Raw genomic sequence first — 25,243 nt, forward strand, 5'->3', positions numbered from 1 at the left:
CCTCCTCATCAGGAGCATGCCCAGGCGTTGTAGGGAGGTCATACAGGCACGTGGAGGTCACACACACTTCTGAGCCTCATTCTGACTTGTCTTGAGGAACTTCCTCAGCCTGTAATGTGATTTTCCACTTTTATTTTGAGTATGCTTCCAAATCCAGACCTCCATGGGTTAATAATTTTGATTTACATCAATCATTTTTATGTTATTTTGTTCTTCATGTATTCCACTATGTAATGAATGAAGATTTTCAACTGGAATATTTCATTCATTGAGATCTAGGATGTGTTATTTCCTTTATTCTTTTGAGCAGTGTACATTATTTGAGCTGTTCTTTGGCAAATCTGAAAAAACATTCACAAATGAAAAACTTTGTCACCGTCTCTGGTACTGGAACAGCAATTGACTGTGACAAGACTACACCGTCTGTGCATACTCGGCCCACAATGGCTGAGAAGATCCTGCAGGCATACTCAGACTTACACGTAGTAATGTGTCTGATACGGTTTGTTTGTTTCAGGTGTAGTTTTGCACGCACAATATTTAACTATACAAAATATAAGTACACAGTCCTTTTTGTGCTCTTAAACTAGATTATTCACTGAGGATATTTGATATTTGCATGGTAAACATCTGCCACAGATGTTTACCATGCAAATTGTCTTTTACTTCCTGGTTTTCAGGCTCTCCTTTGCTCTGTGTTTGTTTTATTAGTGTGTTTGCAAGTGTCTCCCTGTCTGTCCAATAAAACATATTCCTGAGCTTAAAAAGCAGAGGATCACCATAGTCCTTGATGAATAAATTTACATCATAGAAAAACTGTGATTGACAAGATTAAAACTCAACTTGTCAGCTGTAACAAATTCTAATATGGCTATTGGCAGGTCTAAACATCTAAATTTTGAGTTCTTTGAATGATTTTGGGATCGACTGTTACCTCCTTTGGAGCTGGGTGCTCTCACTGCTTTACACATGAAAACAGGTTTTCATATTAGTCATCTAATCTACTGCATAAACAACGGCTTCTGTTTGAATGTGCATCACTATGATGAAAACTAACTTATATGAATAATACAAAACTGAGGTTTTACTGTTTAACATTATGTTTGGGCTCCTCAAAAATACATCCTGGGAAAATGTATGAATGTAAAAAGAAGACAAGGTCTGAATAAATAACAAGATAAATAATTTTTATTTCCACGTCTTTGTCATTTATAAAATTATGTGTCCACATTTAATATTAACAAGGCAACACAGAGAATCCTTTTAATTTCTCAGAGGCAGGACTCAGGCTCTAGAGACCGATCGTATGTAGACAGAGAAAGGAAAGCATCAGTCAGATGGTATTGACCCCGCTCACTCCTTCACCATTAGTAAGGGAGGTTATTTCTTTTACACATTGTGGAGGACTTTTTAGTACCATGCTGGAAGAGCTGTGCAACATCCCAAATGTCAGACCCATAAGCATTGTCGGGCGTCTCTAGAGCCTGCGTCCCCACCCAGCCCTTCAATGTACAGTCAGAAAACTTCATAAGCCAGGATTCATCACTGCTTATCGCTCAGTGTAAACCAGACACAGTTCATTCACAAATTCCTGAACATTCTCACACCTGAAATGATCCACGTCATCGCCATTAATAAGCGTAAGCATTATTCTCATCTATCTTAAACATGATAACATCAGATTCTTTTCCCCTACAGTAAAAGACACAAAACCCCAGCAACTGTAAAAACCAAACAGGAACAATGAAGAAACAACCGCTCTATTCTACAAAAACAAAACAAAGGAGATCCTTAGAGTTTTCTCGCAAGTCTGTCATTGGTAAGTAGGTTTCATCGATGTAAGTTATCAAAAAATTAAATATGATATACTGTATAGGTTATTATTACAGTAACAAGGTTCCATGCGATCATATTCTCATCGTCTGTACAGAATTGAGGATTCAGTAGTAAATAACAAGACTATACAGACCTATAGTGCCTTGTGGCCAGAGTGCCAACATGTTACAGAGCCATGGAGACTTGGGACAGGGACAGGTGGTCTGCTGGGCTGGACAGGGGTGCCACATTCTCATGGTGGTAAAAAGAAAAAAATCAGAACTGAAAATTTCATGATCAAAATCCAGCTTCAGGTCAAAAACTAAAAGGAACAGTCCACCCTTAAATCTAACGTTGATGCGTTTTATACTGTAATTTTTGCTCTGCTTACTTCTATTTAAGATTTTATGTTGATTGCTTGCTGTGCATTTCCATGAGTGACCCCAGAGAGCATGTGCAAGTGGAAACAGAGAGACTCCGTGATGTCATGCCACACAGGTATGGCCAGTTATCCCCTGGAGTCAGAGCATCACCAGGGAACAAAGTGGATGAAGACAGCTGCATGCAGTACAGTAAGCAACAGCAGATAAGTCACACAGGTGTGTTCGAGGGGTGGACTCTCCTTCAGGTTCTAAACTGTGCCCTGTGTCGCACTGTAGAAATGAGGACTGTGTGCTGAAATCTGGAAGTAAAGGATGGGAGGAGGAGGAGGAGGAAGAATAAGGTGCACACTGTGTCACTGATGTCCAGGTCAGAAGCTTTAATATCAGCCTGCAGCAAATGGCTTTTTTCATTATTGGATGTTTCAATACAAGCAGCTAAAACAGTGTGCAGATCCAGCGCCTCTACAAAGGTTTATGTGCACACTCTCCTCCATCCTGCAGTGTGTGGAAGCAACGAGAGACCATAAACACACCGCTGACCCAGTCCACAGAGCACCCTGAACCCAGAAGTCAAACTTAAAAGACACAATCCAAACCCTGTGTGTTCATTCAATACATCCTTATTACCCAAGTACTTTAATACCCAAGCGAATTGCTGAAGCACTGAGAGAGCAGGAGGAGCTGAGGGAGCGGCGCACAAAGCACAACAAAAAATAAAGGGGCGTTCCTCTATAAATGCCTCAGAGCGGGGGGGGGGGGTGACATTCAGAGTCTATAAGACCTCGTGTGGTCAGTGGGAGGGTCACATGTTTAAGTGAAAAGGATAGTGGTGGGTTAAAAGCTCATTAAAAGTGAAAAACACATTCATTTGGACCACATCTTCAATGTGGAGGTGCAGTGGGCTGTATAAGGCATGGATGTGCTTAATATATAAATGATTCATGACTTAAGTGAGACAATCAGGCAGGTTACTTCCTAAACTTACTTTGACTACATCAGATTCAAAGACTTAGAAGCCTATCAAGTCAAATTAAACACATTTATTCAAGTAAGGCTATAAGCACACAAACACAATAGCGCTAGTCCAGGGTCAGAAATAAAGAAAGATAAACAGCAGTGGTGCTCAGATAAATGTCAGAGCATCACCTCGCTGTTTACATCCACCTTTGATGTGTACTGACAGCACAGCTGAGTGGGCTGGCTGATGACTATTCTACTGATATGCTGGTTTGGATTTATTTGTATTCTTTTTAATTTTGCCAAGTGTGTGAGCTGACCTCAGCTCCTCAGATTAAGAGCCGAAGGAAGCGGCCAAGCAGCGTAAAGCTATTCACACCATTTAGGCAGAGTGACATCTCCACCCCCCACCCCCCCCCCATAACTACAGAGTCCGGTAAGAGCCACAACCCCGGGCCCAAAGCTGCCTCCTCAAACAGAGAGCAAGAAAGAGAGACAGAGAGAGAGAGAGAGCAGGACAGGCAACAGGAGAGTGCATAAAACACAATGGATGAATCATGGTGGTAGCAAAGACAAAGTGATGAAGGAGCAGCACTGTGACAAACTGGCCACACATATTGTTGTGTTGTCCTGATAAGGCCTGCGGAGCCGGCTGGAATTCACTGCCGGTAGTGTGGATGGCAGAAGCCTGGGCAGCACCTCCTGATAATGCTTTTGTGGACACATGTGCAGCGGCCCTCCTGTGTACACACACACACAGAGCACCTCACGGTCCTTGTTTTTCTGCCTTCCACGTTCTTGTTGATGTTCTCTTTTTTTGCCAGCGTGTCCACCAGTCTCCTCTCTGCAGCATGCTTCACCTCTCAATCTCTCTTTCGATCTCTGTGCTGATTCAAACCCCACCCCATACCCACCGCTACCCGGTATCATCTCTTTCCTTCCCCCTCCCAAAATCCAGTTGCACCACTATGTTTGTATTGTACAGTCAAAAAAAAGAAAGCTGAAGTCTTTAAAAAGCAGAGCCCTGGGCAGTTTTGTCTTTTTTCTGCAGTTGTTTCTCTCTCTTGCAAATCCAAAGACAGATCTGCCTGTTTTCTTTCTCTCACTCACATGCATGCACACATGCACATGCACGCACACATTCACTCACACACACACTTTGCGCATCTACTCACACACTTAGCCATACTTGCAGGTACACAATGCTCTCTTTCTTGCACACTTGCTCTCGTGCAAACCCTGCTCAATTCTCATGGTGGAGTGTTGGACATGCAGGAGTGGGGGGGTGGGGGGGGTTCCTAACTCAATAAAAGGGAAGAGGGAAGCTGTGTGTGTCTAACTGTGTGAGTGTGTTTTGGGAGAGGTCTTAGTTCAGCTGCCATCTCCTCCGATATTTCTTCTCCTCATCACCTGCCAGGGATTAAAAAAAGAAACATGACTTTGAGAATACACAGTGACCAGGAGAGAAGAGTAGAAGAAGAAGAAGGCACGAGGGAGTTGGAGTACCTTTTCATAGAAGGTGAGATTAAAAAAAGAATTTAGGCTGAAGTAGAAATGAGGGAGAGAAAAAGAGAGCAGAGGACAAATCAGAGAAGTAACACAAATCACATTTATTTATTTGAATTTTTACTCCAGCTTTCAGACTTATTACAATAATTTAACATACCTTCTATATGGTTCCTAGATATGTACTTTAGCGCCTCATCTAGAAGGATGACTGGGATGGAAATCTTCAGGACCACAATCCACTGGGACCAGCGCAAGGGGGTCACCTGGAAGATGAGCTGAAGGCGAAGAGGGGAAAGTCAGAAACTCCTCCGATGATGTGTGAAGACAGACAGGAAGTAAGCTCACTACTGTGGCACTGCAACACACTGTGACTCATAAACACATGCAAAAACAGAGGGGAATAGCGTTTTATATCAAGGGATGCAATTCAGTGTTCTTTTTGATGCTGGTTTACACAAAGGTTTAAATGAGTAACCTGGTTATTCATATCTCTGCATACATGGTCACACCAGTATCCAGGTTTCTGATCATTCATGCAAAGAGTGCTAAAACGACCTATATTACCAGTTCCTCTGCAGCAGGTGTGGTTGTCAATGAACATCATGTTGTTGTAGCACTTTGAAGGTACTCTTTTTCCATTAGAAGGCTTCTAAATTTTCTGCCCTAAAAGAAATTGTCCCTTCCCTTGGACTAATATAAGAATGGGTGTGATGATTTTTCACATCATTCCATAGATCCACAGTAAGTTCACTAACAGGAGCAAGCCCAGCTTAAACAACAGTTCTGCACACTCACCGGCAGAGGCTCAATGTAGAGGATTAAGAAGTGCAGGGAGAGAGAGAGGATGATGGCTCCCAGCAGCCAAATATTGACCCAGGGAGGCATCCTGATCAGAGACTGGTTCTCAGACAAACTGTCAAAGAGAAGATTCAACAGATCAAAACATGTTGACGACTTACGGACCAACGAGAATTTTATGGCAAGCTCACAGACCGGTTTTCTGCAGGAAAATTACAATACATTAATGAAAGGAGCTGGCATTTAATTAGACTGTCTGCAATAAAACTAATTCAGCAAATTAAACTGCTTTTCATTTTAAGCTTTCCTTCCTCAGAAGTTTTCCTCAGTGAGACATTAGCATTTCTTTCTATAGGGAGCTACTGACAGAATTGCTCCATGAGCAATCCTGGCAAAAAAGATGGAGAGTTTTCCCTGCGTACTCCTGTTCCTTTTATTCTGTGCCTCACTAAAAACAGCTATTTCCATTTCTTAAGATGTGTTGCTATGCTTGATTCCTTTACCACATTTATAAACACAGTGTACAAAAATCTATAAAAATCTAAAAACGGCAACAGTCCAGGGAACAGGATGGATGTTTGTGATGGCATGCTCTCCTCAGACAGCTGTGTGATTCTCTCTCAACAGTGTCATCCCAGCAGTAGACAACTGACCTGTTGAGTGCGTTGAACATTTCAATGGTGACCAGCACAGACAGCGCCATGGTTGTGGGGTAGCGAGATTCAAACACCTCACAGTCTATATCCTGGAACATGGGGTTCTCCTCAGTACACTGCATGAAGTGTCGCTGTAATGAGAGAGACCAACATGAGTTAGCATCTGTGTGTGTGTGCTCCTGCATGAGTGTTGGCAGGATGTCACCAGGACCTCTGTGACCTGGTTTGATGGAACTTAGATCTGATGGGGGAACAGCTGCAGAACCTTGGCCTCGTTCCAGCTCTGTGTGCGATCAAACCACATGGGTCTTACTTGTCTTTCTATTTCTGTCCACTGCTGGGATCACCAAACATTATTGTGTCCAACAACAGCGAATGAAAAAAAAGGCATGGAAGAAGGGGGGTGCATATGAAAACTCATATCCACTGAGGGCAGGTCTGTGCTGCATTAGAAAAGAGAAGACAACAATATTCTGTAACTCACCAGCTGATAGAAAGACACCTGTGGGCCCTCTTCATCAAACAGGTACCACCATGTGGCTGCACTCACTGTTCCAAGACCCACATAGCCTAAAAGAACGAAGCCATGCGTATACATTAAATCATTTTTTCACTTGTATGCAGTGACCATTCTTCTATTACAGTATCAATGTGCATGTTGCATTGAAAACCAAGGAGAAGGTCCGAGCTTATGTGGAGACTAAGACAGAATAAAGAAGACTTTAACACAATGTAATGGTCTTTGCTAATCTAAATGTTTTAAGTGTGATGAAAGCTGCAGTGTGGTTATGGTGACAAATCACCTTTATCAAGCTTAAGCTATTTAGAGTTTGAACTGAAAGTTGTTAACATCATTGGGACTATACTATATGTAGAATCTGGTATAATGTACCGCACATACAAATGCTTCATTCTTGTTTATCCTCTTAGCTTTTAGTTCAATTGTATCCGGCTTGGCACAAGAAAATGCATAAATGCCAGCAAAAGAAAGCAAAACCTCTCACTATATGTTCTAGTGTCTATTTACTCTAAAGCTACAGCAGCCATCTTGCAGTGTCTGAAGGAGCTGTGAGGAACAGGAAGCTGTGAGGAATACTTTCTCATCATTGCCTTTCATCAACTTCAAGTCCAGAATAAGAGGGGTTCTATGCTCAGATTTGATGGTTTCATTTCTTACAGTGTCAAAGTCATAATTTAATTTCGTCTTGTCTCCCTTTAGTGTTATTACTGCTGCTGTCAGCTCAGCTGGAGAGAGATTCCTTTAATCATGAGGGATGTTAAAGAGTTCATTTTAAAATACACACAGCCAGGATTTTAGATTAGTCAAGAGCAGCTTTTTTCATTGCATTGCTGTGCACACACAGAGGTGTCTACACTTATCACATATTGATTAATATTAATGCAGGTAAATTACTACCTCCAATGGCCAGGTATCTGAAGAAGAGCCAGCCGGAGATGAGTGGCTCCTTAGGGTTACGGGGTGGTTTGTCCATGATGTCCAGGTCTGGAGGGTTAAAGCCCAGGGCGGTGGCAGGCAGGCCGTCAGTCACCAGATTAACCCACAGCAGCTGGACCGGAATGAGAGCCTCAGGGAGACCCAGGATGGCTGTCAGGAAGATGCTGCAAAGGAGAAACACAAACATCAGCTGAGGAGGTTTGCAGATAATTCCACATGACAGTTGTGTGTGAGGGCGCTGTGCATCTCACCAGACCACTTCTCCCACATTAGATGAGATCAGGTATCTGATGAACTGCTTCATGTTGTTGTAGATGGCTCTGCCCTCCTCTACAGCAGCCACAATGGTGGAAAAGTTATCGTCAGACAGAACCATCTCAGATGCTGATTTGGCCACAGCCGTGCCAGAGCCCATAGCGATGCCGATCTCTGCTTTCTTCAGTGCCGGGGCATCATTCACACCGTCTCCTGTCTGAGACAGAGGTTGTTGCTGTCATGAATCTGTCAGGTAACTTTGAGTGTGATCGTATTCAAACTGAACAATACTGATTTTAGGCTAGGAAGTTCCATCTCAATGTGCAAAGTCTCATTATCCTTAAGGATCCAGACAGGATCAAGCTTAAGTGAGTTATCTATCTGCAGCGACAGGGCCTGAAAGCAGCCTTAGACTTTTGTAAAGAGTGTGACAGACAAATGGTGATATTGTTGTCTCCCTCCCTCCTTGGATCAACCCCTTTCCTGGGACGTGTGTCAGATAGGAAGCAGCAGAGCGGACTGGAGATGACAGCTCTGATGGCAGTGTCTGAGAGGCGCCTCAGAGAGACCTGAAACATGTCACGCCTCACTGGCCTCTTCTCATGCATCCCTGACATTCATATAACGAACAGCTGAGGGAAGGAGAAAATGCTTTTCTGCCTTACAAGTGCAACAACAATATGTGACAGTGTGCCGACTGCAGGAGGCAGAGAACAGAGTAAAGTTGAAGTGTATGGGTGCCAGTGAAAAAGTGTTGTTAGAGCTCTGGGTTGAGCTCCCCTTCTCCTCACCATGGCAGTAATCTCGTCGAATGACTGCAGGTATCCGACGATCTTGGACTTGTGAGCTGGTTCAACGCGGGCGAAGCAACGCGCCCTCTTGACAGCTTCTCTCTGGCTTTCTGGCGTGAGATCATCAAACTCACGACCTGTGTAGGCTTTTCCCATCACGTCCTCATCCTCCCCGAAGATGCCGATTCGTCTGCAGATGGCCACAGCTGTGCCCTTATTGTCTCCTGTGATCATGATAACGCGGATACCTGCCTCATTGCACAGTTTCACTGAACCGATCACCTCCTTTCTGGGCGGGTCGAGCATGCCCACACAGCCGACGAATGTGAGCCCCAGCTGAAGGGAGAACAAAGCAAGAGGATTACATTTCACAGGACTATCTGAAAACAAAATCTCACTTAAATTCCACTGAATTGAATTAACCATCCTCATCAAACAGATTACTTTCTACACCACAGGAGCTGTTCCAGGAAAGGAGAATAATACTTTTAAGTTAGACTCTTAATTAAACAAAAGTGTGCAGGCAAAAAAGACAGCAGCAACTGTTGAAATTTATAAAATTATGGCATTTTGTAGGTTGATAAAAACAAAACAAAATGTGTAACCATGGTAAGAGGACTGAAATATGAGCCTGTTTAATCAACATGAATATCTTTGCAAACATCAGAGGTTGCCTCAGTACCTCATACTCTGCAAATTTGCTGGCATTCTCCAAGTCCATGTCCTCTTTGCGTGGTGGGGTGTCGTGAGTGGCCAGCGCCAGGCAGCGCAGGGTGTCCCTGCCTGTCCCCCAGTCCCTGATCTTAGACATCAGCTGGTCACGCAGAGCTGTTGTCAGCGTCACCTTTCCTGTTCCAACCCGCAGGTACTGACAGCGCTCGATCACGCTCTCTGGAGCGCCCTGAGGGGACACATTGTTATTGACACAGGATAAGGATATTAACCGATCCTGAAACCCAAAGTGAAAAAACAATGTCTGTGTGTTTATACTGAAAGTTAAATATTCAGTCATACCTTGACAAACATCTTGCTCTGAGAGCCTGGCTTGACAGGAGTGCAGTAGACAGACATGGACTTGCGGTCTCGGGAGAACTCCAGGGTGAATTCCTTCTTCATCAACTGCCTGATGACCTGATGGGTGCAAAGAGGACAAAGAGGACATGTGGCAGAAAACAATTAGAAGAAAGTGAAGAGAGCTAAAGACTAAACTAAGTAGCTGTATTCAGGGGGTGGGTGACAGAGGCTTGGTTGAGCTGCTGACAGCTGAAGGATGACTCCTTTGACCCAACACTCCAGCACCTTGTCTGGTGTATGTGTGGCTGCTGCCTTAGATCTTAAATGTGTGTACAGCTGCATATAAGGAAACAGGGCCTATGGGAGGATGATTAACAGCTGGACTTACACATATCAAAACAGTGACCCTGTATGGCCATTAAACACATCTTTTTCTACCACTAGGTGTCCCTCTAGTTCAGCGTCTGTGTTGAGTCTTGTTCACAGGGATGGCTGAAAGGTTAACACTGACACTGCTCTCTGTGCGGCCAGATGGCTGTGGTGTAAACACACCCTGTCAGGGGACTTCAAACAGCTGATGGAGGTCCTAAAGTCTGTCAGTGCGAGAGGAGTGCGAGCAATAGGAGTTTGTCATGGCGTGGCACGCTGAGGAAATGATTGTCTTATATTTCTTCTTGCTGTCCAGCACAGATTTGGAAAGTTCAGGGTGTTACTGTCAAGGTCTTGCATTCATCTTTCTCACAATGCAGGTGCAGCCATTAGAAACATTAAATGAGATTCCCACAGCTCCAAAGTCATCATCTCAATCTTCCTGAAAGTGAGAGCAACCAGGGCTACAATGTATTTTACTGACTCCGCAGTGATCCATTGGTCACTTAAGAAACTCAAGACACGGTGTCATGGTGACACACTTTCAACTCAATGGTTGTTGCCTTGATCAACAACAACCCTGTGTTTTATTAAATCGCCCTCACATAAGACACAAAGCACCGACCTGTTGACTCACTGTTAGTCCGCCGCAGATAAAACACTAATATGTATAAGCAGGGTCACATGAGGTCACGATGTCCTCCCTACAGGCAGTTTACAGTGTAGTATACCGAGCAGAGTAATTACCATCTCATCTGCATTCATGCTGAGAAGTGCAGAGCCTGCAGCAGATATGTGTGAGCAAACTGAGCTTACTGTAGATGAATGAATAAATGAAGATGAATAATATAAAGATCTGCAGAGACCTGGCTTAAATGCATTTGACTGGTCGGAGACAGATTTACATTTGTGCACCGTCAGGCTTTAAATGGGCAGTTTAAAATGAGAGGCAGCCTAATGACCACAGTTTTTAAGATTAATGTGCTGTTATAACTAGTTTTATCTCATTATTCATGCAACAAGGTCCTTTAAAATAAATCAGATCATGCAGTCTAATTAGCCCATCTATTCCACAAGGAGTACTGTCTGCTGTGAGTAGCCTAAAAGGTTATTGTGTTCTACAGTGTTCACAATTTAACTGGACTGCAGATGAGAGAGCTGAGCCAACTATTCAGATGTCTCATCTTGGATTTTTTTTCCCCCACAATTTAAGTTTTGTGCTCTTCAGTCCAACTAAACTCACTTGATTCAGCATCTCTCAGATAATTCATAAGTCTTAAAACACCGGTAATTACCATGACCTTTTAATACACACAAAGATGCCCTCTCGGGGAGGCATCCATCTTCACATGTAACTTACAGAGTTGCAGGCACCGGCACGTTCCACCTTGGTGAGCCCAGACACGTCAGTCTTGAAGACGTTCATCTTCTCCACCAAAGTGGTAAGAGCCGTTTCTGTGGCTTCACCCACCTTCTCATACACCCCTTTGCCCTGTGAGAGAGAAATCACTTTACTAAGAATCATATTATCCTTTAGTTTGTATTATTTAACAAATGAGTCATGTGACCGTCACAATCATTACATTCTAAGCTGTGACAATGACATATTTTCAGTGAAGGGAGAAATGAGCTTGCACAAACATCTGACCCTTAAATATAATCTGTCATACCAGACATGTGGAGAAGATAAGATGAAGCAGTAATGGCATGCAACAATTTGTTTGCCCGACCATGAGCCATAAATGGCAATAAAACACCTCGCCACCCTCCGACACTTGTTTCCCTCCTGCTTTAACACACACTGATCACAGAGTCTTTATTCAAAAATGTACAAAAATGGTGGCAAAACAGCCATTCACAAGAACACAATCGTCTAGGGAGGGTAGATGGTGGCTGAGAAGTGCTGTATCCCTGGCCTCTCTCCTCAGCATGGTTACCATGATACCATGGTGATGACAAAGAGGTGAGAAAAGCAATCCAAACCAGAGAAAAAGACCAGACATCAGAGTAAAATTAGCTCAACTAAAGACGAGACGGCGGTGTGTGTATTCAGGAGCAACCACTTAAGGAGCCACTGCAGTGTGTGTCTGCACACTGTAAATGCACAAAACAAAATTGTCTCATCTACACAGTCTGTCTTTTGTGTGTTAATGACCTCATTGTAGTCCAGTGAAGAATCGTTGCACATGGAGCACACAGTGGCCAACTCCAGGAGTCCATCATAGTCTCCACACTGCACAGCCCTGTTTCCTTTGAGTCTGGAAGAGAAACATACACACATATACAAACAAATCACTCACCAGGGGGAAACTCTCCACAGTTCACTACACTTTACACATGAATATTTATGAGTGGGGATGACATTCAGTTGTTCAGCATCCCAAAGTTGTACAGTAGTAAACAGTGTATTGGTGTGTGCGCTCCTGACGAGCAGTGCTGATTGCATGACAACCATGGATCCCTTCCCAGTAGAGACTGCAACGGTTGCTAGCGAAGCTCCCACACAATAACCCACACTCTGCTGTTATAAAACCGACAGGTTCATGCAGAGTCTGAATGCTATACTTGACGAAAAGTGAAATAAAGCACATGCGTACACCATGACCAGCTGACATCCTATCCTACCTAATGAACAGCTGCCTGTCTACTAAGATCTAGAGTTAGACATGGCAGAGATCAAAATGGCCACATAAATGATGTGGCCAAATGTTTGTTTTTCCAAGTTGATCAGCTGCAACCAAGCAGAGTACAGTACAACACGTCTTTATCTAATCAACAAATACATCTTGAAATTGTGACTCACATTTCTCCTTCTGGGGCGTATGTAGAACCAGTGATGGAGAACTCATGCAGCATGCAGTTTGAATCCTCCACCTTGTCTGCAACGAACATCTGCAGAGGAGAAAAGCCAATCAGGATCAGGTAATTAGTTAGTGTTTGGTCCTTGTGTGCTGCAGATTCCCAATGCAGGTTTGGACAGGTCAGATGAAGAAACGTGTGCAGAAATAAAGCATCTTATTTTTTTTTAATAGTTAATGAGGACACTGAAGTGGACCCACTGAGGGTGTCTTGTGGACTCAGATGCAGTTTTGAGCTGAAGGAAGAAGATAATCTGGAAGCAGTAAATATTTCAGTTCGAAGTCAACAATTCCTTCATCCGTTGTTTAAAAGTGCAGCAGAGAAGGAGCAGCTGAGATCTGAGTGCTGTGATGTGTTTATGAACGCAGCAGGCACACATAGCATTCCTAGTTATCAAAAGATGTTTTTTTCTCTCAAAACAAATATGTTTCGGTCATAATGAGCTGTGCTGTTAATATTTTTAGTTACCACATTAATTGTTTTATTTAACTTGTTCTGTACTGCCAGTGACCTTTGACCCCTAAATTCTAATCAGCTCCTCCTGCAGTCTCATGCTGTAATGGATTCTTTTTCTGGTAGAGCGAGTCCCTCCAGACTCTTTCTTAATACTGAGAAAACATGTCCTGAAACGCTAACAAATGTGCTTGAGTACCTCGCTGTTCTGCACCATTATTGTAGAGCTTTGTGGGTATAATGAGGCCGAGCACACACACACACAAACATCCTTGAGATTTCGCTAAACAGAGACTGTAAGGGACACACCTGAATGTAGAGTTAAGAAAAAAAATCTCACTACTTCCTGGAACATTGTGTTCACAGATGGATGCACAGACAACCTAAAAACATAATACCTGCTGTCAGTGAGATTAAAAAATGATAAACCATGTGTGCAGAAGCAGCTTCTGTACCCAACCTTATAAAGTGACCACTTAATGCACACTGTGACAGGTGATATATTGATTCATGGAGCACAAACTAATAAACATAAGAAGCAACATTCTGAACCAACAGCATTAACCCTATGACACAGACTGAGTGAATGCTAAAACAGCATAACAGGAAGAACTCTTGGGAAAGGTCTATGGATCAATGGAGTTGAAACTGAAGGAACAAGAAACAGTGCTCATGTCTTTATCAGTCACACACACTGCCAAACACACTCCTGTCAACTGCTGCAAAACAAAATCAGTAAAAGCAGGAGGAAAAGCTAAAATCCCAGAGCTGTCCAAGGTTTTGCTTTGTTGGCTGCTTTGTTGGCGAATCTTCTTCCTGACATTCCCCTTAGGAGGTGTTGTTCAGGACGCACCAGTAATACTGATGTATCAATAAAAAGACGAGGGAGAGCAGAGGCTGGAGTTTCATAAGAATGTTTTTACCTCTGTCATTCACAGTCCAGTGCCTCTGTGCATCTGCGCCTCTGTACTGTATTAATAATCATTTTTAATAACTTGACACTTAAGTTCAACTAGCAGCAAGCACACGCATGCTCAAACTCCTTTACTTTGTGCGACTCCTTTAAATCTGACTGATTGGAGAATTAATGAAGCAGTGATTGAGTTAAACTTTCCTTCCCGATTGCTTCTGTGTGTGTGGATGTGTCACTAACTTTACAGCACCCATCAATTTAAGAGTAACACAAGATCAATGGTGGACTTCAGAAGACAGGCAGCGACTGATCCTGAAGAACAAATGCCTAAAAGGCAGATTTTAGCTTTTTAACTGAGTAATCACTCTCTCAGTGCTGCAGAGAGGAGTCTACACTGAGTCTAGTCCGGACTCCCAACAAAAAGAAACACTGTTAGAAATGAGTGGCATACTAAATCAACAAGATGTCTTCATGAGGTTATAGCTTTGTAAGGACATTTATAATACTGAAGTGATTTTATTTCTTTTCCAACAAACACACTAGTAAGAAAAAGGAGACTGGAAGTTTTAGCTGCACATGTGTCATTTATCTGCACAGGAACAAAAAACTGCATCTGGGAAGGTGCTTTATTCCTGCATTTATACACACACTCAGACTGTATAGAACTGCAGAAGCTTCTGTAACATCAGCCATGGGTTTCTATTCAGTTGAGTTGTGAGTCTCTGTGGGAGACACCGACCGTCGCCATGTTGGCAGCAACACAATCTGCCTAAACTCCAAATACAGGCAAAGGGGTGGAGTCACGGAAGAAGGGAACTGTGCTTCAGCACCCACCTGTCACTTAAGGTGGTCAATTAAATTACCCCCATACATTTGTCACAAAACAAGAACTTATTGATACAAAACCAAAATTGTTTGGTACCAGGCTGTATGTTTGCTGTGAAGAGACATTGGAGGAGTGGAGTGGAGCTCCGTGTAGGAACATTATCCAAAAGTCTCACCAGCCAGAGGAGGCAGGGTCCCATTTCTGACGCCTATTATCATGTTTTTACCCCTGTTTGTGTGTGTTTTTCATTTTGCTATGTTCTGCCCTTTTACAGCTTCAAGCTTTTGTTTAATACCTAATTTCACAAAGGTCATCGGACTTGGCCTCTGTTCCAGTACTCTTTAAAAACATGCACCAACTATTCAGGCAGGCCTCCACTAACTTCCACAAAAACACAAAGCAGAGCCTACAGGGTGAAATAAAGTTGTTCTTTCATCGGTGGTCAGTTTCCATCACTAGCTCATCTGCTGTGGTCTCCACGGAAACAAGACACAGTGTGATCCATGTGACTCAGTGGTAGTGGCAGAGGTTTTTTATACTCACTTCCTGTGAGCCTGTGAGGGGCTGAATGGTGAGTAACCCTTTTTATGTGCTTGTGTGCAAGAGAGAGAGAGAGAGAGAGAGAGAGAGAGAAGGGAAAAGGGAAGTACAGTGTCAGGATAAGGAGGGGAATCCCTGGAAATTCCTGGCGATATGGGGATACCCCTGAGGCCAGGGAGACACATGTTGTGCTTAAGGCCACTGGCTGCAGACCAGAGGGATATAGAGCCTGGGCAAATATGTCAGAGATTATAAGTGATGCATAAAAACCATAAAAAACAAAGCTCCAAGCATACAACAACCATGAGCAGAACAACCACAAATCTAAAAAACAACAAGTAAAAAGAAAAAGGGGCAAAGCATGTTTGATTGTCTTGGTGAGAATGTTAGCTCCTTTGTATCTCCCACCCGAAGGCAGAAAGGAGTATAGGTGGAAGCAGAAGGTCAATATTTACCAGCGTCGGCCTGCCTCACTCTTTTTTTTCCCTGTCTGGGAGGGTTGTGGTGAGATCACTCCTCTCTGTTACTCCTGCTAGAGGGAACTCCCTGCAGCTACGCATTCATTACACAGACACTGCACGTCATCTTGGGGAGCAAAGAAGGGCGGGCTTTGGTGCGACAAGAGCAGACAGTCTGTCACACAGGAAACGCACGCATCAACTCCATTTTGAGAGAGAAAGGCTTCGTGTAGCACAAACACAAATCAATACATTTCGTCTGCATTAACTAGTCATTAAAGTGAGCCTATAAAATATAACATTAGCTCACTGATGTGATATTTCAGTAAACTTAATGTTTTTCTATGAACATTGGTGAATTGCAAGCAGCACATTGCACATAATGCTGCAAGGAAAACCTTTTCTTTATGCCGCCTTTACTTGCCTTACTCATTCACAAATAACAACATACTGTCACAGTGCTTTCTAATCTGAAGCGTATCAGCCATACTCTTCAGACTGAAGAGCAAGGTGTAAGGAGTAAAGCCACAACAGTCTCTCAATGTAAAAGGGCTTAATGACTCCACTCCTGAGTAAATAAAGATGCTGTCAACGTCTTGTGATACTCTGTGTGTCTGTCCACAGCTTTGCTGCTACTCTGCTCACAGCCAGGAACTCCAAGGTCATTATTTGACGTGAGATAGAGGATGTGAGGCCAAGAGGTGTTAACTGAGATTACGTGTATGTGTGTGTGTGGGGTGGTGGTGGTGGGGGGGTGTGGGTGTGCATGCATGCGTGGAACCCTTAACATGAGCCAAGACAAACAGCAGTGCTGGCATTTACTGTGCTTAGAGCAAAGTTGGTTAGCAAACACAAACGCAGCACTAACGGACAAAGAAAAGGGTGAGGCCGTGTGCGACAGAACTACTGTGAATAGCTGTGGATAAGATCTTTCAGTGTTTGTTGTCTAATGTAATCATATATGCTACTTAATTAGATACGAGACCCACACAGCAGCCCACCGTATTGTGTTTATGCAGGCGATGTGACATTTTGGAAACCTTCAGCGTGTGTGTGTGTGTGTGTGTGTGTGTGTGTGTGTGTGAGATGTGGTGATACACTGCAGTGCTCTGGGTGCTACTGGGTCATGCCAGTCTGTACTACTCCACCAGCAGCTATCAGAGCTGCCAAGTGGAGGTAAACATTACAACACCACAAGGATTTTTCCAGCCTCCTTTCAGCCTCACTTCCACAGAAAAAAACCTGAGATGGGTTAATTGTGCAGAACGGTATTAATAATGAACAGCACACCCATCTCAATAACACCTTTTCAGAGGGAATTCCCAGAAGCCTTCTCACAAGTATCAATCATATGATGCAGAAATGCAATAATACCTTGGTATCTAAGCTAACTGTGTTACCAGAAGCATTTTTAGATTCCGTATTGCCGCTTACCCTGCAGACAGACATCTGGTTGGTGGTGAGGGTGCCCGTCTTGTCAGAGCAGATAACAGAGGTGCAGCCGAGGGTTTCCACCGAGGGCAGGCTGCGAACAATCGCGTTCTTCTTGGCCATGCGGCGTGTTCCGAGGGCCAGGCAGGTGGTGATGACGGCGGGCAGGCCCTCGGGGATGGCAGCCACAGCCAGGGCCACGGCTATTTTAAAGTAATAGATGGCCCCCCTGACCCAGGAGCCACCATGGACGGGGTCTCCGAAGTGGCCGATGTTGATGACCCACACGGCCACACAGATCAGGGAGATGACCTTAGAGAGCTGCTGGCCGAACTCATCCAACTTCTGCTGCAGCGGCGTCTTTTCTTGCTCCGTGGATGCCATCTGATTGCGGATCTTTCCGATCTCTGTGGAGACACCCGTGGCAATGACGACACCTATGGCGCGACCTGCAGCTATATTTGTGCCCTGGGAAAAGGAGAACAGAGAAATGAGTGTGGAGAGGTGAAGAGGCAGCAATCAATCATAAATGCACACAAAGTGAGATGACTTGTGAGACAGAGGGGGTGTGCTCACAGAAAATAGCATGTTCTTTTTGTCCTGGTTGACAGCTCTGGGGTCAGGCACAGGATCAGTGTGTTTGATGACAGACACAGACTCCCCTAAAGAAAAAAATTTCCAGAATTAGATCTATACAATATAATTATTGGACCTTAGAGAGAGAGAGAAATGATCACAACATTTTCACAACACTTTACAGTTGTTGATTGCTTATAACGTTATAACTATAAAGAGCACACTGCAGTTCTGTGAGTTTGTCAGTGAGAGATGATAAGCACCTGTGAGGATGGACTGATCCACTCGCAGTGTGGTGGACTTTATTGAGGTCACTCTGATGTCAGCAGGCACCTTGTCGCCAACTAACAAAATAAAAACACAACAGACTTATTATTATTATTATTATTATTATTATTATTTACGAACATATGTCAAAAAAATCACAAGAAAAAGAAGAAAGTTACACATTAGGGTGTTATAGTATCAGCTGTTTTCCTGGAAATAATTGTATAAGATTACTGTTGTGCACAACAAAAGCTACAAACAAAATGTGAAACCTTTCACTGTCATTAAAATTCTATTCTCCAAAGATCTTGGGAATCTGTCTGGTAGTTTCCCTTCTGCTTCACTCTGAACTGCAAATGTCAACCTGTTTTCACCACAAGAAGAAAGGTCGGGGATCACACGAGCACTTTCACACACCGAGCACCACAGACTCCTGTATGCACTGCTACCAATTACAGCACATAATGATATCCAAACACAAGCCAGTGAGGAGACAAGATGTTCACATTTTAACCCTGCAGGAACATCTACTAATGCTTACGAGTGTACAACCTATTGACCACCAGCGTTCAAATTATAAATCCTCGAGCAGAGAAACATGGGTGCGTTGAGTCCGGGCTTAGGCTGCAGCCGCAGGTAAACAACAGCTCGATACAACCTTGATGGAGTCACGGTGCTGCTTTAAAATGATCGATCATTTCCCCTCCCTTTTGTGCTCTCTGATACACCACTTCCTCACACACGTCCTGCATCTAAATGTATAAAACACATTTCGTCTTCCCCCTCCACAGCCCAATAGTCTGATTATTAAGCCTGCATATTAAACTCGTATTTCATAGCCAGAGCATTATAAGTATCTAATGCCCCAAAAACAAAATGGTTATTACTTCCTCTTTATCAGAGCCCGACAATGAACATTTAATGGAAATATTTCCATAATAGCAGGACAGAGCAGGCTGGAGAAAAAAAATGGATGATTTGATGCAGGCAGTGACAATGATCTCAGAGCAGAGGGGTGGGAAATGACTTCAACTACTTGAGACAGATGTAATTTTCTTTAGTTGTTTCTTTCCAGCATGACAGAGATGAAAAAAAAGACCTGCTCATTACTGTGTGTAATAAGCTTCTCATTAATGCCAGCTCTTCAGCCGTCAGTAATTTTAAGTCACAACAAAAACAAGGAGTCCCCGGTAAATTTCCATCGGTTTTTCAACATGGAGACGCTTGTTAATTTATCTCTGACAGACACACAATGGGGAGTACGTCTTTCTGTGCGGGTACGCTCCACTCTGAAAACTTTTCAAAGTGATCTCACGGCTAATAAGTTCCTGCATGTCCATTTCTTTGAGCTCCATCATCTCCTCCTGACATTTCTTCTGTGTTCTGAGACTCCGGGGGAATTTGTCAAAGTCTTGTTCCTGACAGGACACAAATGGAGAGGATAGACAGAGATATGTAAGAGCCATTTCCATTTCTATGTTCCACATCCATGGGCTGTGAGAGAACAAGAGTGGGAGAGGTGGTTGGGGAGAGAAGTGTGTGTTGTGTTTGTGTGGGAGATGGCTGGGGGCTACAGGTTCACTGCAGCAGGACTGGCCCAGGGCAGAAAAGAGAGGCTTTTCAAACGCCTACCCACGGACTCCTGCTCCCCTTTCTGCCACGGCCTCCCACAGACTGCATGTGCTAGAAGTCAAATTTAAAACTAGTATGCTAGACTTTTAAATACACATATCAGAAATGTTTTCTGTCTGTTAGGACTTTTAAACTCAATTTTTTTCACTAATAAATCTGAATGTTTGATCAAAACAAATGTTAGTTCCAGGTCTCTTTCCATTAGTTGAACCTGGTTTCGAGCAGACTCCTGTCTTGCATAATGTTGGAATGGCTCATTGCAGGTTTCCTTCTCTTCAGCTTCTGTGTAAATCCTCAGGCAGTTCCTGACAACCTGACCGCACCAGTCCACCAGTTTCAAAAAAACTGAGGAAAGTTCCAGTGGAGGCGCAAATCACAGCTGCGTTGTAAGGATGGCTGGCATCGCCAGCAGCACACAAGAAGGCCGGCGGGCAGCGGCCGTGGAAACTTGAGTAAATATATTTATGTTCTTTTCTCTCCTCAAAGGCACTTGGTGGTTGACGGTGTCCTTTTCCAATAACTTCACACGGGGTTTACTTTACCCCCCCCTTAGCATCAGGTTACCATGGAACAACCACTGGCTAATCTGAAGTACAGGAAAGCCTGGGAAACCAGCGGGAGGAAAGGAAATTAATCATTCCTTTTCTTTGTCATCATATACCCGCATCCCTGACACACATATTTTCTAAGTGAGAAGAGTGCGGAGCCGTACCTACCTCAGCTGTTTACCCCTGTTTAAAACTGCTTAGCAACAACATTATGTCAGACAAGTGCTGAATATATGAGCGTTTATAAATTACAAACATGGAGCATGGTGAAGACCCGCTTTTCTTAGATAAACTCTGACAGTAAATGCATTTAGCACTTGAGATCAGCTGATTATTATTATTTTTTTTTTTTTTTTTACTCCACATCTCATATCGAGTCTAAATCAAAACTAAACTGTAAAAACACACACATGTTAAGGTCAGGCTAATGAGCCACTATTCCACAGTTATACATGCATTTTGATTTCAGTTTTCAATTTTAGCAGGTCGTTTTCCAGGGGAAAAATATATTTTCTGTTCATCTTTGGCATGTTTACGCCCCCACCCTTGTATCCCACAGTGGGACAGCCATCAGCCAGGAGCAGATGGTTCATTTAAAATCTCTCTCTCTCTCTCTGCTCCGTACACTGTCATCACAGGTGTCATTAAAACCTACACCTCTTGTGAACTTCAGCGCCATGGAGATGAGTCAAACTGAGAGAGGGGAGTTGTCATGGTGATGCTGTTGGTGTTGACAATGATGGTGATGGTAGTGGTGGTAGGTGGGTCCAGCTAGAGCAGTTTTGGTGTTTGCTACCTGTGTGGGCTTGCTGTGAACACACAAACATGTGAACAAGGAAGCTGGCTGTAACAAGCCCAAATTCCAAACTGCCACCCTAATGTAAGCATGACTGTGACTGGTGGGAGAAAATATTTGATCATTTATTTTATATAATGGACTAGTCTGGACTGAGAGCTCTCCTTGATATGAATTATTTTCATTTTTGTAACACTGTGCTGAAATCCAAGGCTTCTCTGCAACCACTGCAGCATGTATAATCCCTCTCCTCGCCTCTGTGTTATTATGAATGAAAACTCTGATGGTCCACACACACACACACACCCCGAGCACTGCCTGCTTTCCACACACATCACTCTGAGCCACCTGAGGCGAACCACCACCCGCTCCAAAAACCGGTCATATTGATGGTGAAGCGATCTCCTCCGTGCTGGCATACACAGATGTTCTGGAGCCCGAGTGACAACAGGACTATTTTTAGCCGACGCTGCCCACACATGGGCGATTTTACAGCAGGGGAATTGTCTGCATGTGCATGTAACATGGGGGGAGTGTGAGTGAGGAGCTGACAAACATCCAGCAGAGTCCAGGTGGTGAGACTGAGAGCATGGAAAGCAATGGGAAGGGGAACGCTGTGGAAAATTAAACTGGCCCTTAAATATAAAGAGTGACCACAGCCATTTGAAGAGAAACTCACATACACAACTGGATGGAAGCCCTGGCACCTGCACACCCAGAGAAAAGACTCTTATGTAATGTAGTTAGAGATATTCCAATGGTGTTTCCAAACTCATGAATGGGATGCAGAGGTGTGTGTGTGTGTTTCTGTGCAGGAAGGGCCCTCTACAGGCAGGCAAAGCATACATTAGTGTCAGAGACTGACAGAGAGAGTTTGGCTGCCACAGCTAACCTGCCACCTCCACTATGTCTCCTGGGACGATGTCTCTGGCTTTGATCCTTTGGACAGCTTTGCGGTTCATGCGGTACACCTTCCCCATCTCTGGTTCGTACTCTTTCAGAGCCTCAATGGCGTTCTCTGCATTCCGCTCCTGCACACAGAGAAGTGGGAAAAAAGAAGGTTGTGTCAGGGATGCTCGGGAGGATTTTTGACTAACTGATCATTCAGCACATAAAGACCCGAGCATTATTATTTATACTGCTGTGTAGAGTTACACAGAGGCCAAAGAACAAATAACCTCAGAGCAATGCAAAAACACCTTCTTTCCCAACTTCTTCTTCAATACAAGTAAAGGAGGAGGGCATTTTGCATGGGCTCTGTGGTTTGTGTTGCCTTGATGCACAGTGTTCTTTAGACATATAGATACAATTTCAATGTAGGCTGGTTCACAGATGGTGAATACATGTATACTGCAACATCCGGGAGAGAGGATGCCTTTTTTACTATTCTTAGCCATTGTTAGCTTTTGTAAACATGTGGACACAAGGTGGAAAAATGTGTATACAGTATAATGTTTACACAGAGACACAGGATGAAGAGCGTATCTCACCTGCCAGACCCCAATAACAGCGTTGGCGATGAGGATAAGAAGAATAACAAGAGGCTCTACAAAGGCGGTGACCGTCTCCTCTCCTTCTTCAAACAGAGCCAACACCTAGACAAACATGCAGCACACAGTTCCTTAGTCAGGGTGCTGTACATTGCACATTGTAGTTTAAAAACATTTTCAGATGTAGCTTGTTTTGAGGGGGGAAAAAAAGTTGTTGCAGGTTCTGGTCATCAGACTGGAAATGACTGCAATGCCTGCAGGGACTCTAAGCAAACACTACAATTACAATATACAGCTCTAATTGGCCCACTGTCTGTTCCCTCATACACTCAGAAGTCAACGTTTGAAGTTTTACAACATCAAAACTTAAACTAAATAAACTTAAATAAAGGGCGGGATTAAACAAATTATTCAGAATAACACACAGATAATAATGGTGGGTTGCTTGGAGCACAATGACGATGCCTTAAATGACAAGGGCAATAAAAAGAAATTAAATCCTGCAGGAAATGAGATCACTGGGCAAATGAAATCTTTGGGAATACACATGTCTTCTTACAAACCCCAGTATTGCTCATGTATTGCATGGAAATCACACACAAATGAACATTTACATAAGATCTTCTTGGATGGATGTGTTCCTGGTTTTACTGCAGGACTGTCAACAGCTACAATGAGGATAATGTGTTTAATTATGATAACACACACTCATTAAGCCGTTGGACAGAGGCGAGTATTTAAGATTGTTAACTGAATATAAATTCTTTCTAGTCATATATTCCTGGGGATTTTAAATGCAACCTGCAACCTGAAAGTACACTTGTGTAGAATTTGCATTTTAGTTTCTAAACAGGGTCAGGGTTGCAAGTTGTTTTTAATAATTCACTAATTTTATATTAATCACCCATGTGAAGTAAATGTGCATCCAATGACACTTGAAGAACTGTACAATCATTTACAAAACATAGAAATGTGATGAGCTTCAGTTGCCTTTTCCTGCAGTCACTGGGGTTTCCTGAGTGTGTTTCTTTAGATGGTCTGTGGTTAACAAAAGCTCAACAGATACTGCCGTTTCATTTATATGCTAACAAATACCACTCTAATGAAAACTTCTGGCTTGGTCTACAAAAATGTGCCATCTGTACTACAGTCGTTACGGGAGAGATGAAAAACACAAAAAGAAATCCGAGTGAAAATTCATGGGAAAATCTACGAGACTCCTAAGATGAGTATGACACAGGAAACATCTTATCTTATCGATGGAGTTGGTGCAATGACACATGCACATCAGGCATTCAGGCTGAAGAAACTGCAACAGTAGGTGGTGACTAAACAAGTGCAGCTGCTTATGCATGAGTTTTCTTAACTGTATCCATATTGTGATCCAAAAAGCATCATTCAAGTATATGTAGCGCGTAGAAAATATGCAAAGAATATTGGCCTTAACCCAAAATCTCATTGATGTTACTGTGGTTTTGAACAGCTGGATATAGTTTCAAAAAAGTGGAGATTCTGCAAAGATGAGTCAGACAAAGTCTTTCAGAGATAATAACAGAAAAACCAGCTACTAAAAGACAGAAATGATTTCACACTTATGTTTCCATCCATCAATGGCAAATGTAAAAACACAGAATGACTGCAGCACAAAGGCAGCAGCGGAGCAGTGGATGAAGAGGATCTGGGTTTCAATGATCTGATGGGCCTTATCAAATGATAGAGGAGTTTATCCTCTGCAGAGTATTGAGCAGCAGGGAGTACGTCACGGCAGCCTGAGCACGGTCGATAGCTCATCACTCCCCATCATTTGGGACGGTAAATCTCCCTTCTGACTGAGCTGAGATTGGAGGGCAACAATAGCTGTCCCTCTCAGCCAGCATGGTTCAAGACACTTCATACAATCAGCACACATTCACAGAGCGGTCTGAATACCTAACTCCTACTTTCAGGCTGAATGGGAGTTCAAATGGAGAGCAAAGGAGGGGTTTAGGACTCGCTGAGTGGAAATTTAACCGCCTGCGTTTGGCAATCTGAGACAACATTAAGCTCACTTTCACCACAGGGTTTTTCGAATCAAACCTTCATCACCAAAATAAACCTCTCCTTACAGATTTAAACATTGCGCTCTTCACACCCCACATGCAGAACTGAACGCTGAGACACATGCCGACAGATGGCCCATTATATCTGAACGTCTCCAGAGTTTCAGAACATCACAGAGGCCTCAGCAGAATGGAAAAAAACTGTTTATTCATATCACATTTATTAGAAATAAACATTTTAGGGTCACATTTTGCAGTTTCCTGTAACATTAACTCAACATCACACGTGCAGGAAGCACACTGAATAATTCAGATTATCCACCTGAAGTGTGATTTGAACTATAGGACAGTAACACACTTTTTGATCATTTAAAGGGTTATATATATTTTAAAGTTGTCTAATCTGCACAGG

At 43.3% G+C, this 25,243-nt stretch overlaps 1 protein-coding gene across 1 annotated transcript in view; it reads right to left on the bottom strand.

Moving 5' to 3' along the window:
* Nucleotides 1-1,170: 1,170 nt before the first annotated feature.
* The window catches only part of atp2a3 (ATPase sarcoplasmic/endoplasmic reticulum Ca2+ transporting 3), a 35,306-nt gene continuing 11,233 nt past the window's right edge, over nt 1,171-25,243 (bottom strand). The window contains exons 4-21 of the mRNA XM_028420945.1: nt 22,793-22,897; nt 22,195-22,333; nt 18,323-18,403; nt 18,060-18,145; nt 17,487-17,951; nt 12,807-12,895; nt 12,159-12,261; nt 11,364-11,495; nt 9,635-9,751; nt 9,303-9,521; nt 8,621-8,956; nt 7,826-8,046; nt 7,536-7,738; nt 6,603-6,688; nt 6,116-6,249; nt 5,460-5,577; nt 4,822-4,939; nt 1,171-4,565 (exon numbers count right to left, since the gene is read on the bottom strand). Of these exons, the coding sequence (XP_028276746.1) occupies nt 4,522-4,565; nt 4,822-4,939; nt 5,460-5,577; nt 6,116-6,249; nt 6,603-6,688; nt 7,536-7,738; nt 7,826-8,046; nt 8,621-8,956; nt 9,303-9,521; nt 9,635-9,751; nt 11,364-11,495; nt 12,159-12,261; nt 12,807-12,895; nt 17,487-17,951; nt 18,060-18,145; nt 18,323-18,403; nt 22,195-22,333; nt 22,793-22,897 (2,796 nt within the window). The 3' untranslated portion in view covers nt 1,171-4,521. The remainder of the gene's footprint in view (nt 4,566-4,821; nt 4,940-5,459; nt 5,578-6,115; nt 6,250-6,602; nt 6,689-7,535; nt 7,739-7,825; nt 8,047-8,620; nt 8,957-9,302; nt 9,522-9,634; nt 9,752-11,363; nt 11,496-12,158; nt 12,262-12,806; nt 12,896-17,486; nt 17,952-18,059; nt 18,146-18,322; nt 18,404-22,194; nt 22,334-22,792; nt 22,898-25,243) is intronic.

This window comes from Parambassis ranga, chromosome 14, assembly GCF_900634625.1.
Source record: "Parambassis ranga chromosome 14, fParRan2.1, whole genome shotgun sequence".
Lineage (NCBI taxonomy): Eukaryota > Metazoa > Chordata > Actinopteri > Ambassidae > Parambassis > Parambassis ranga.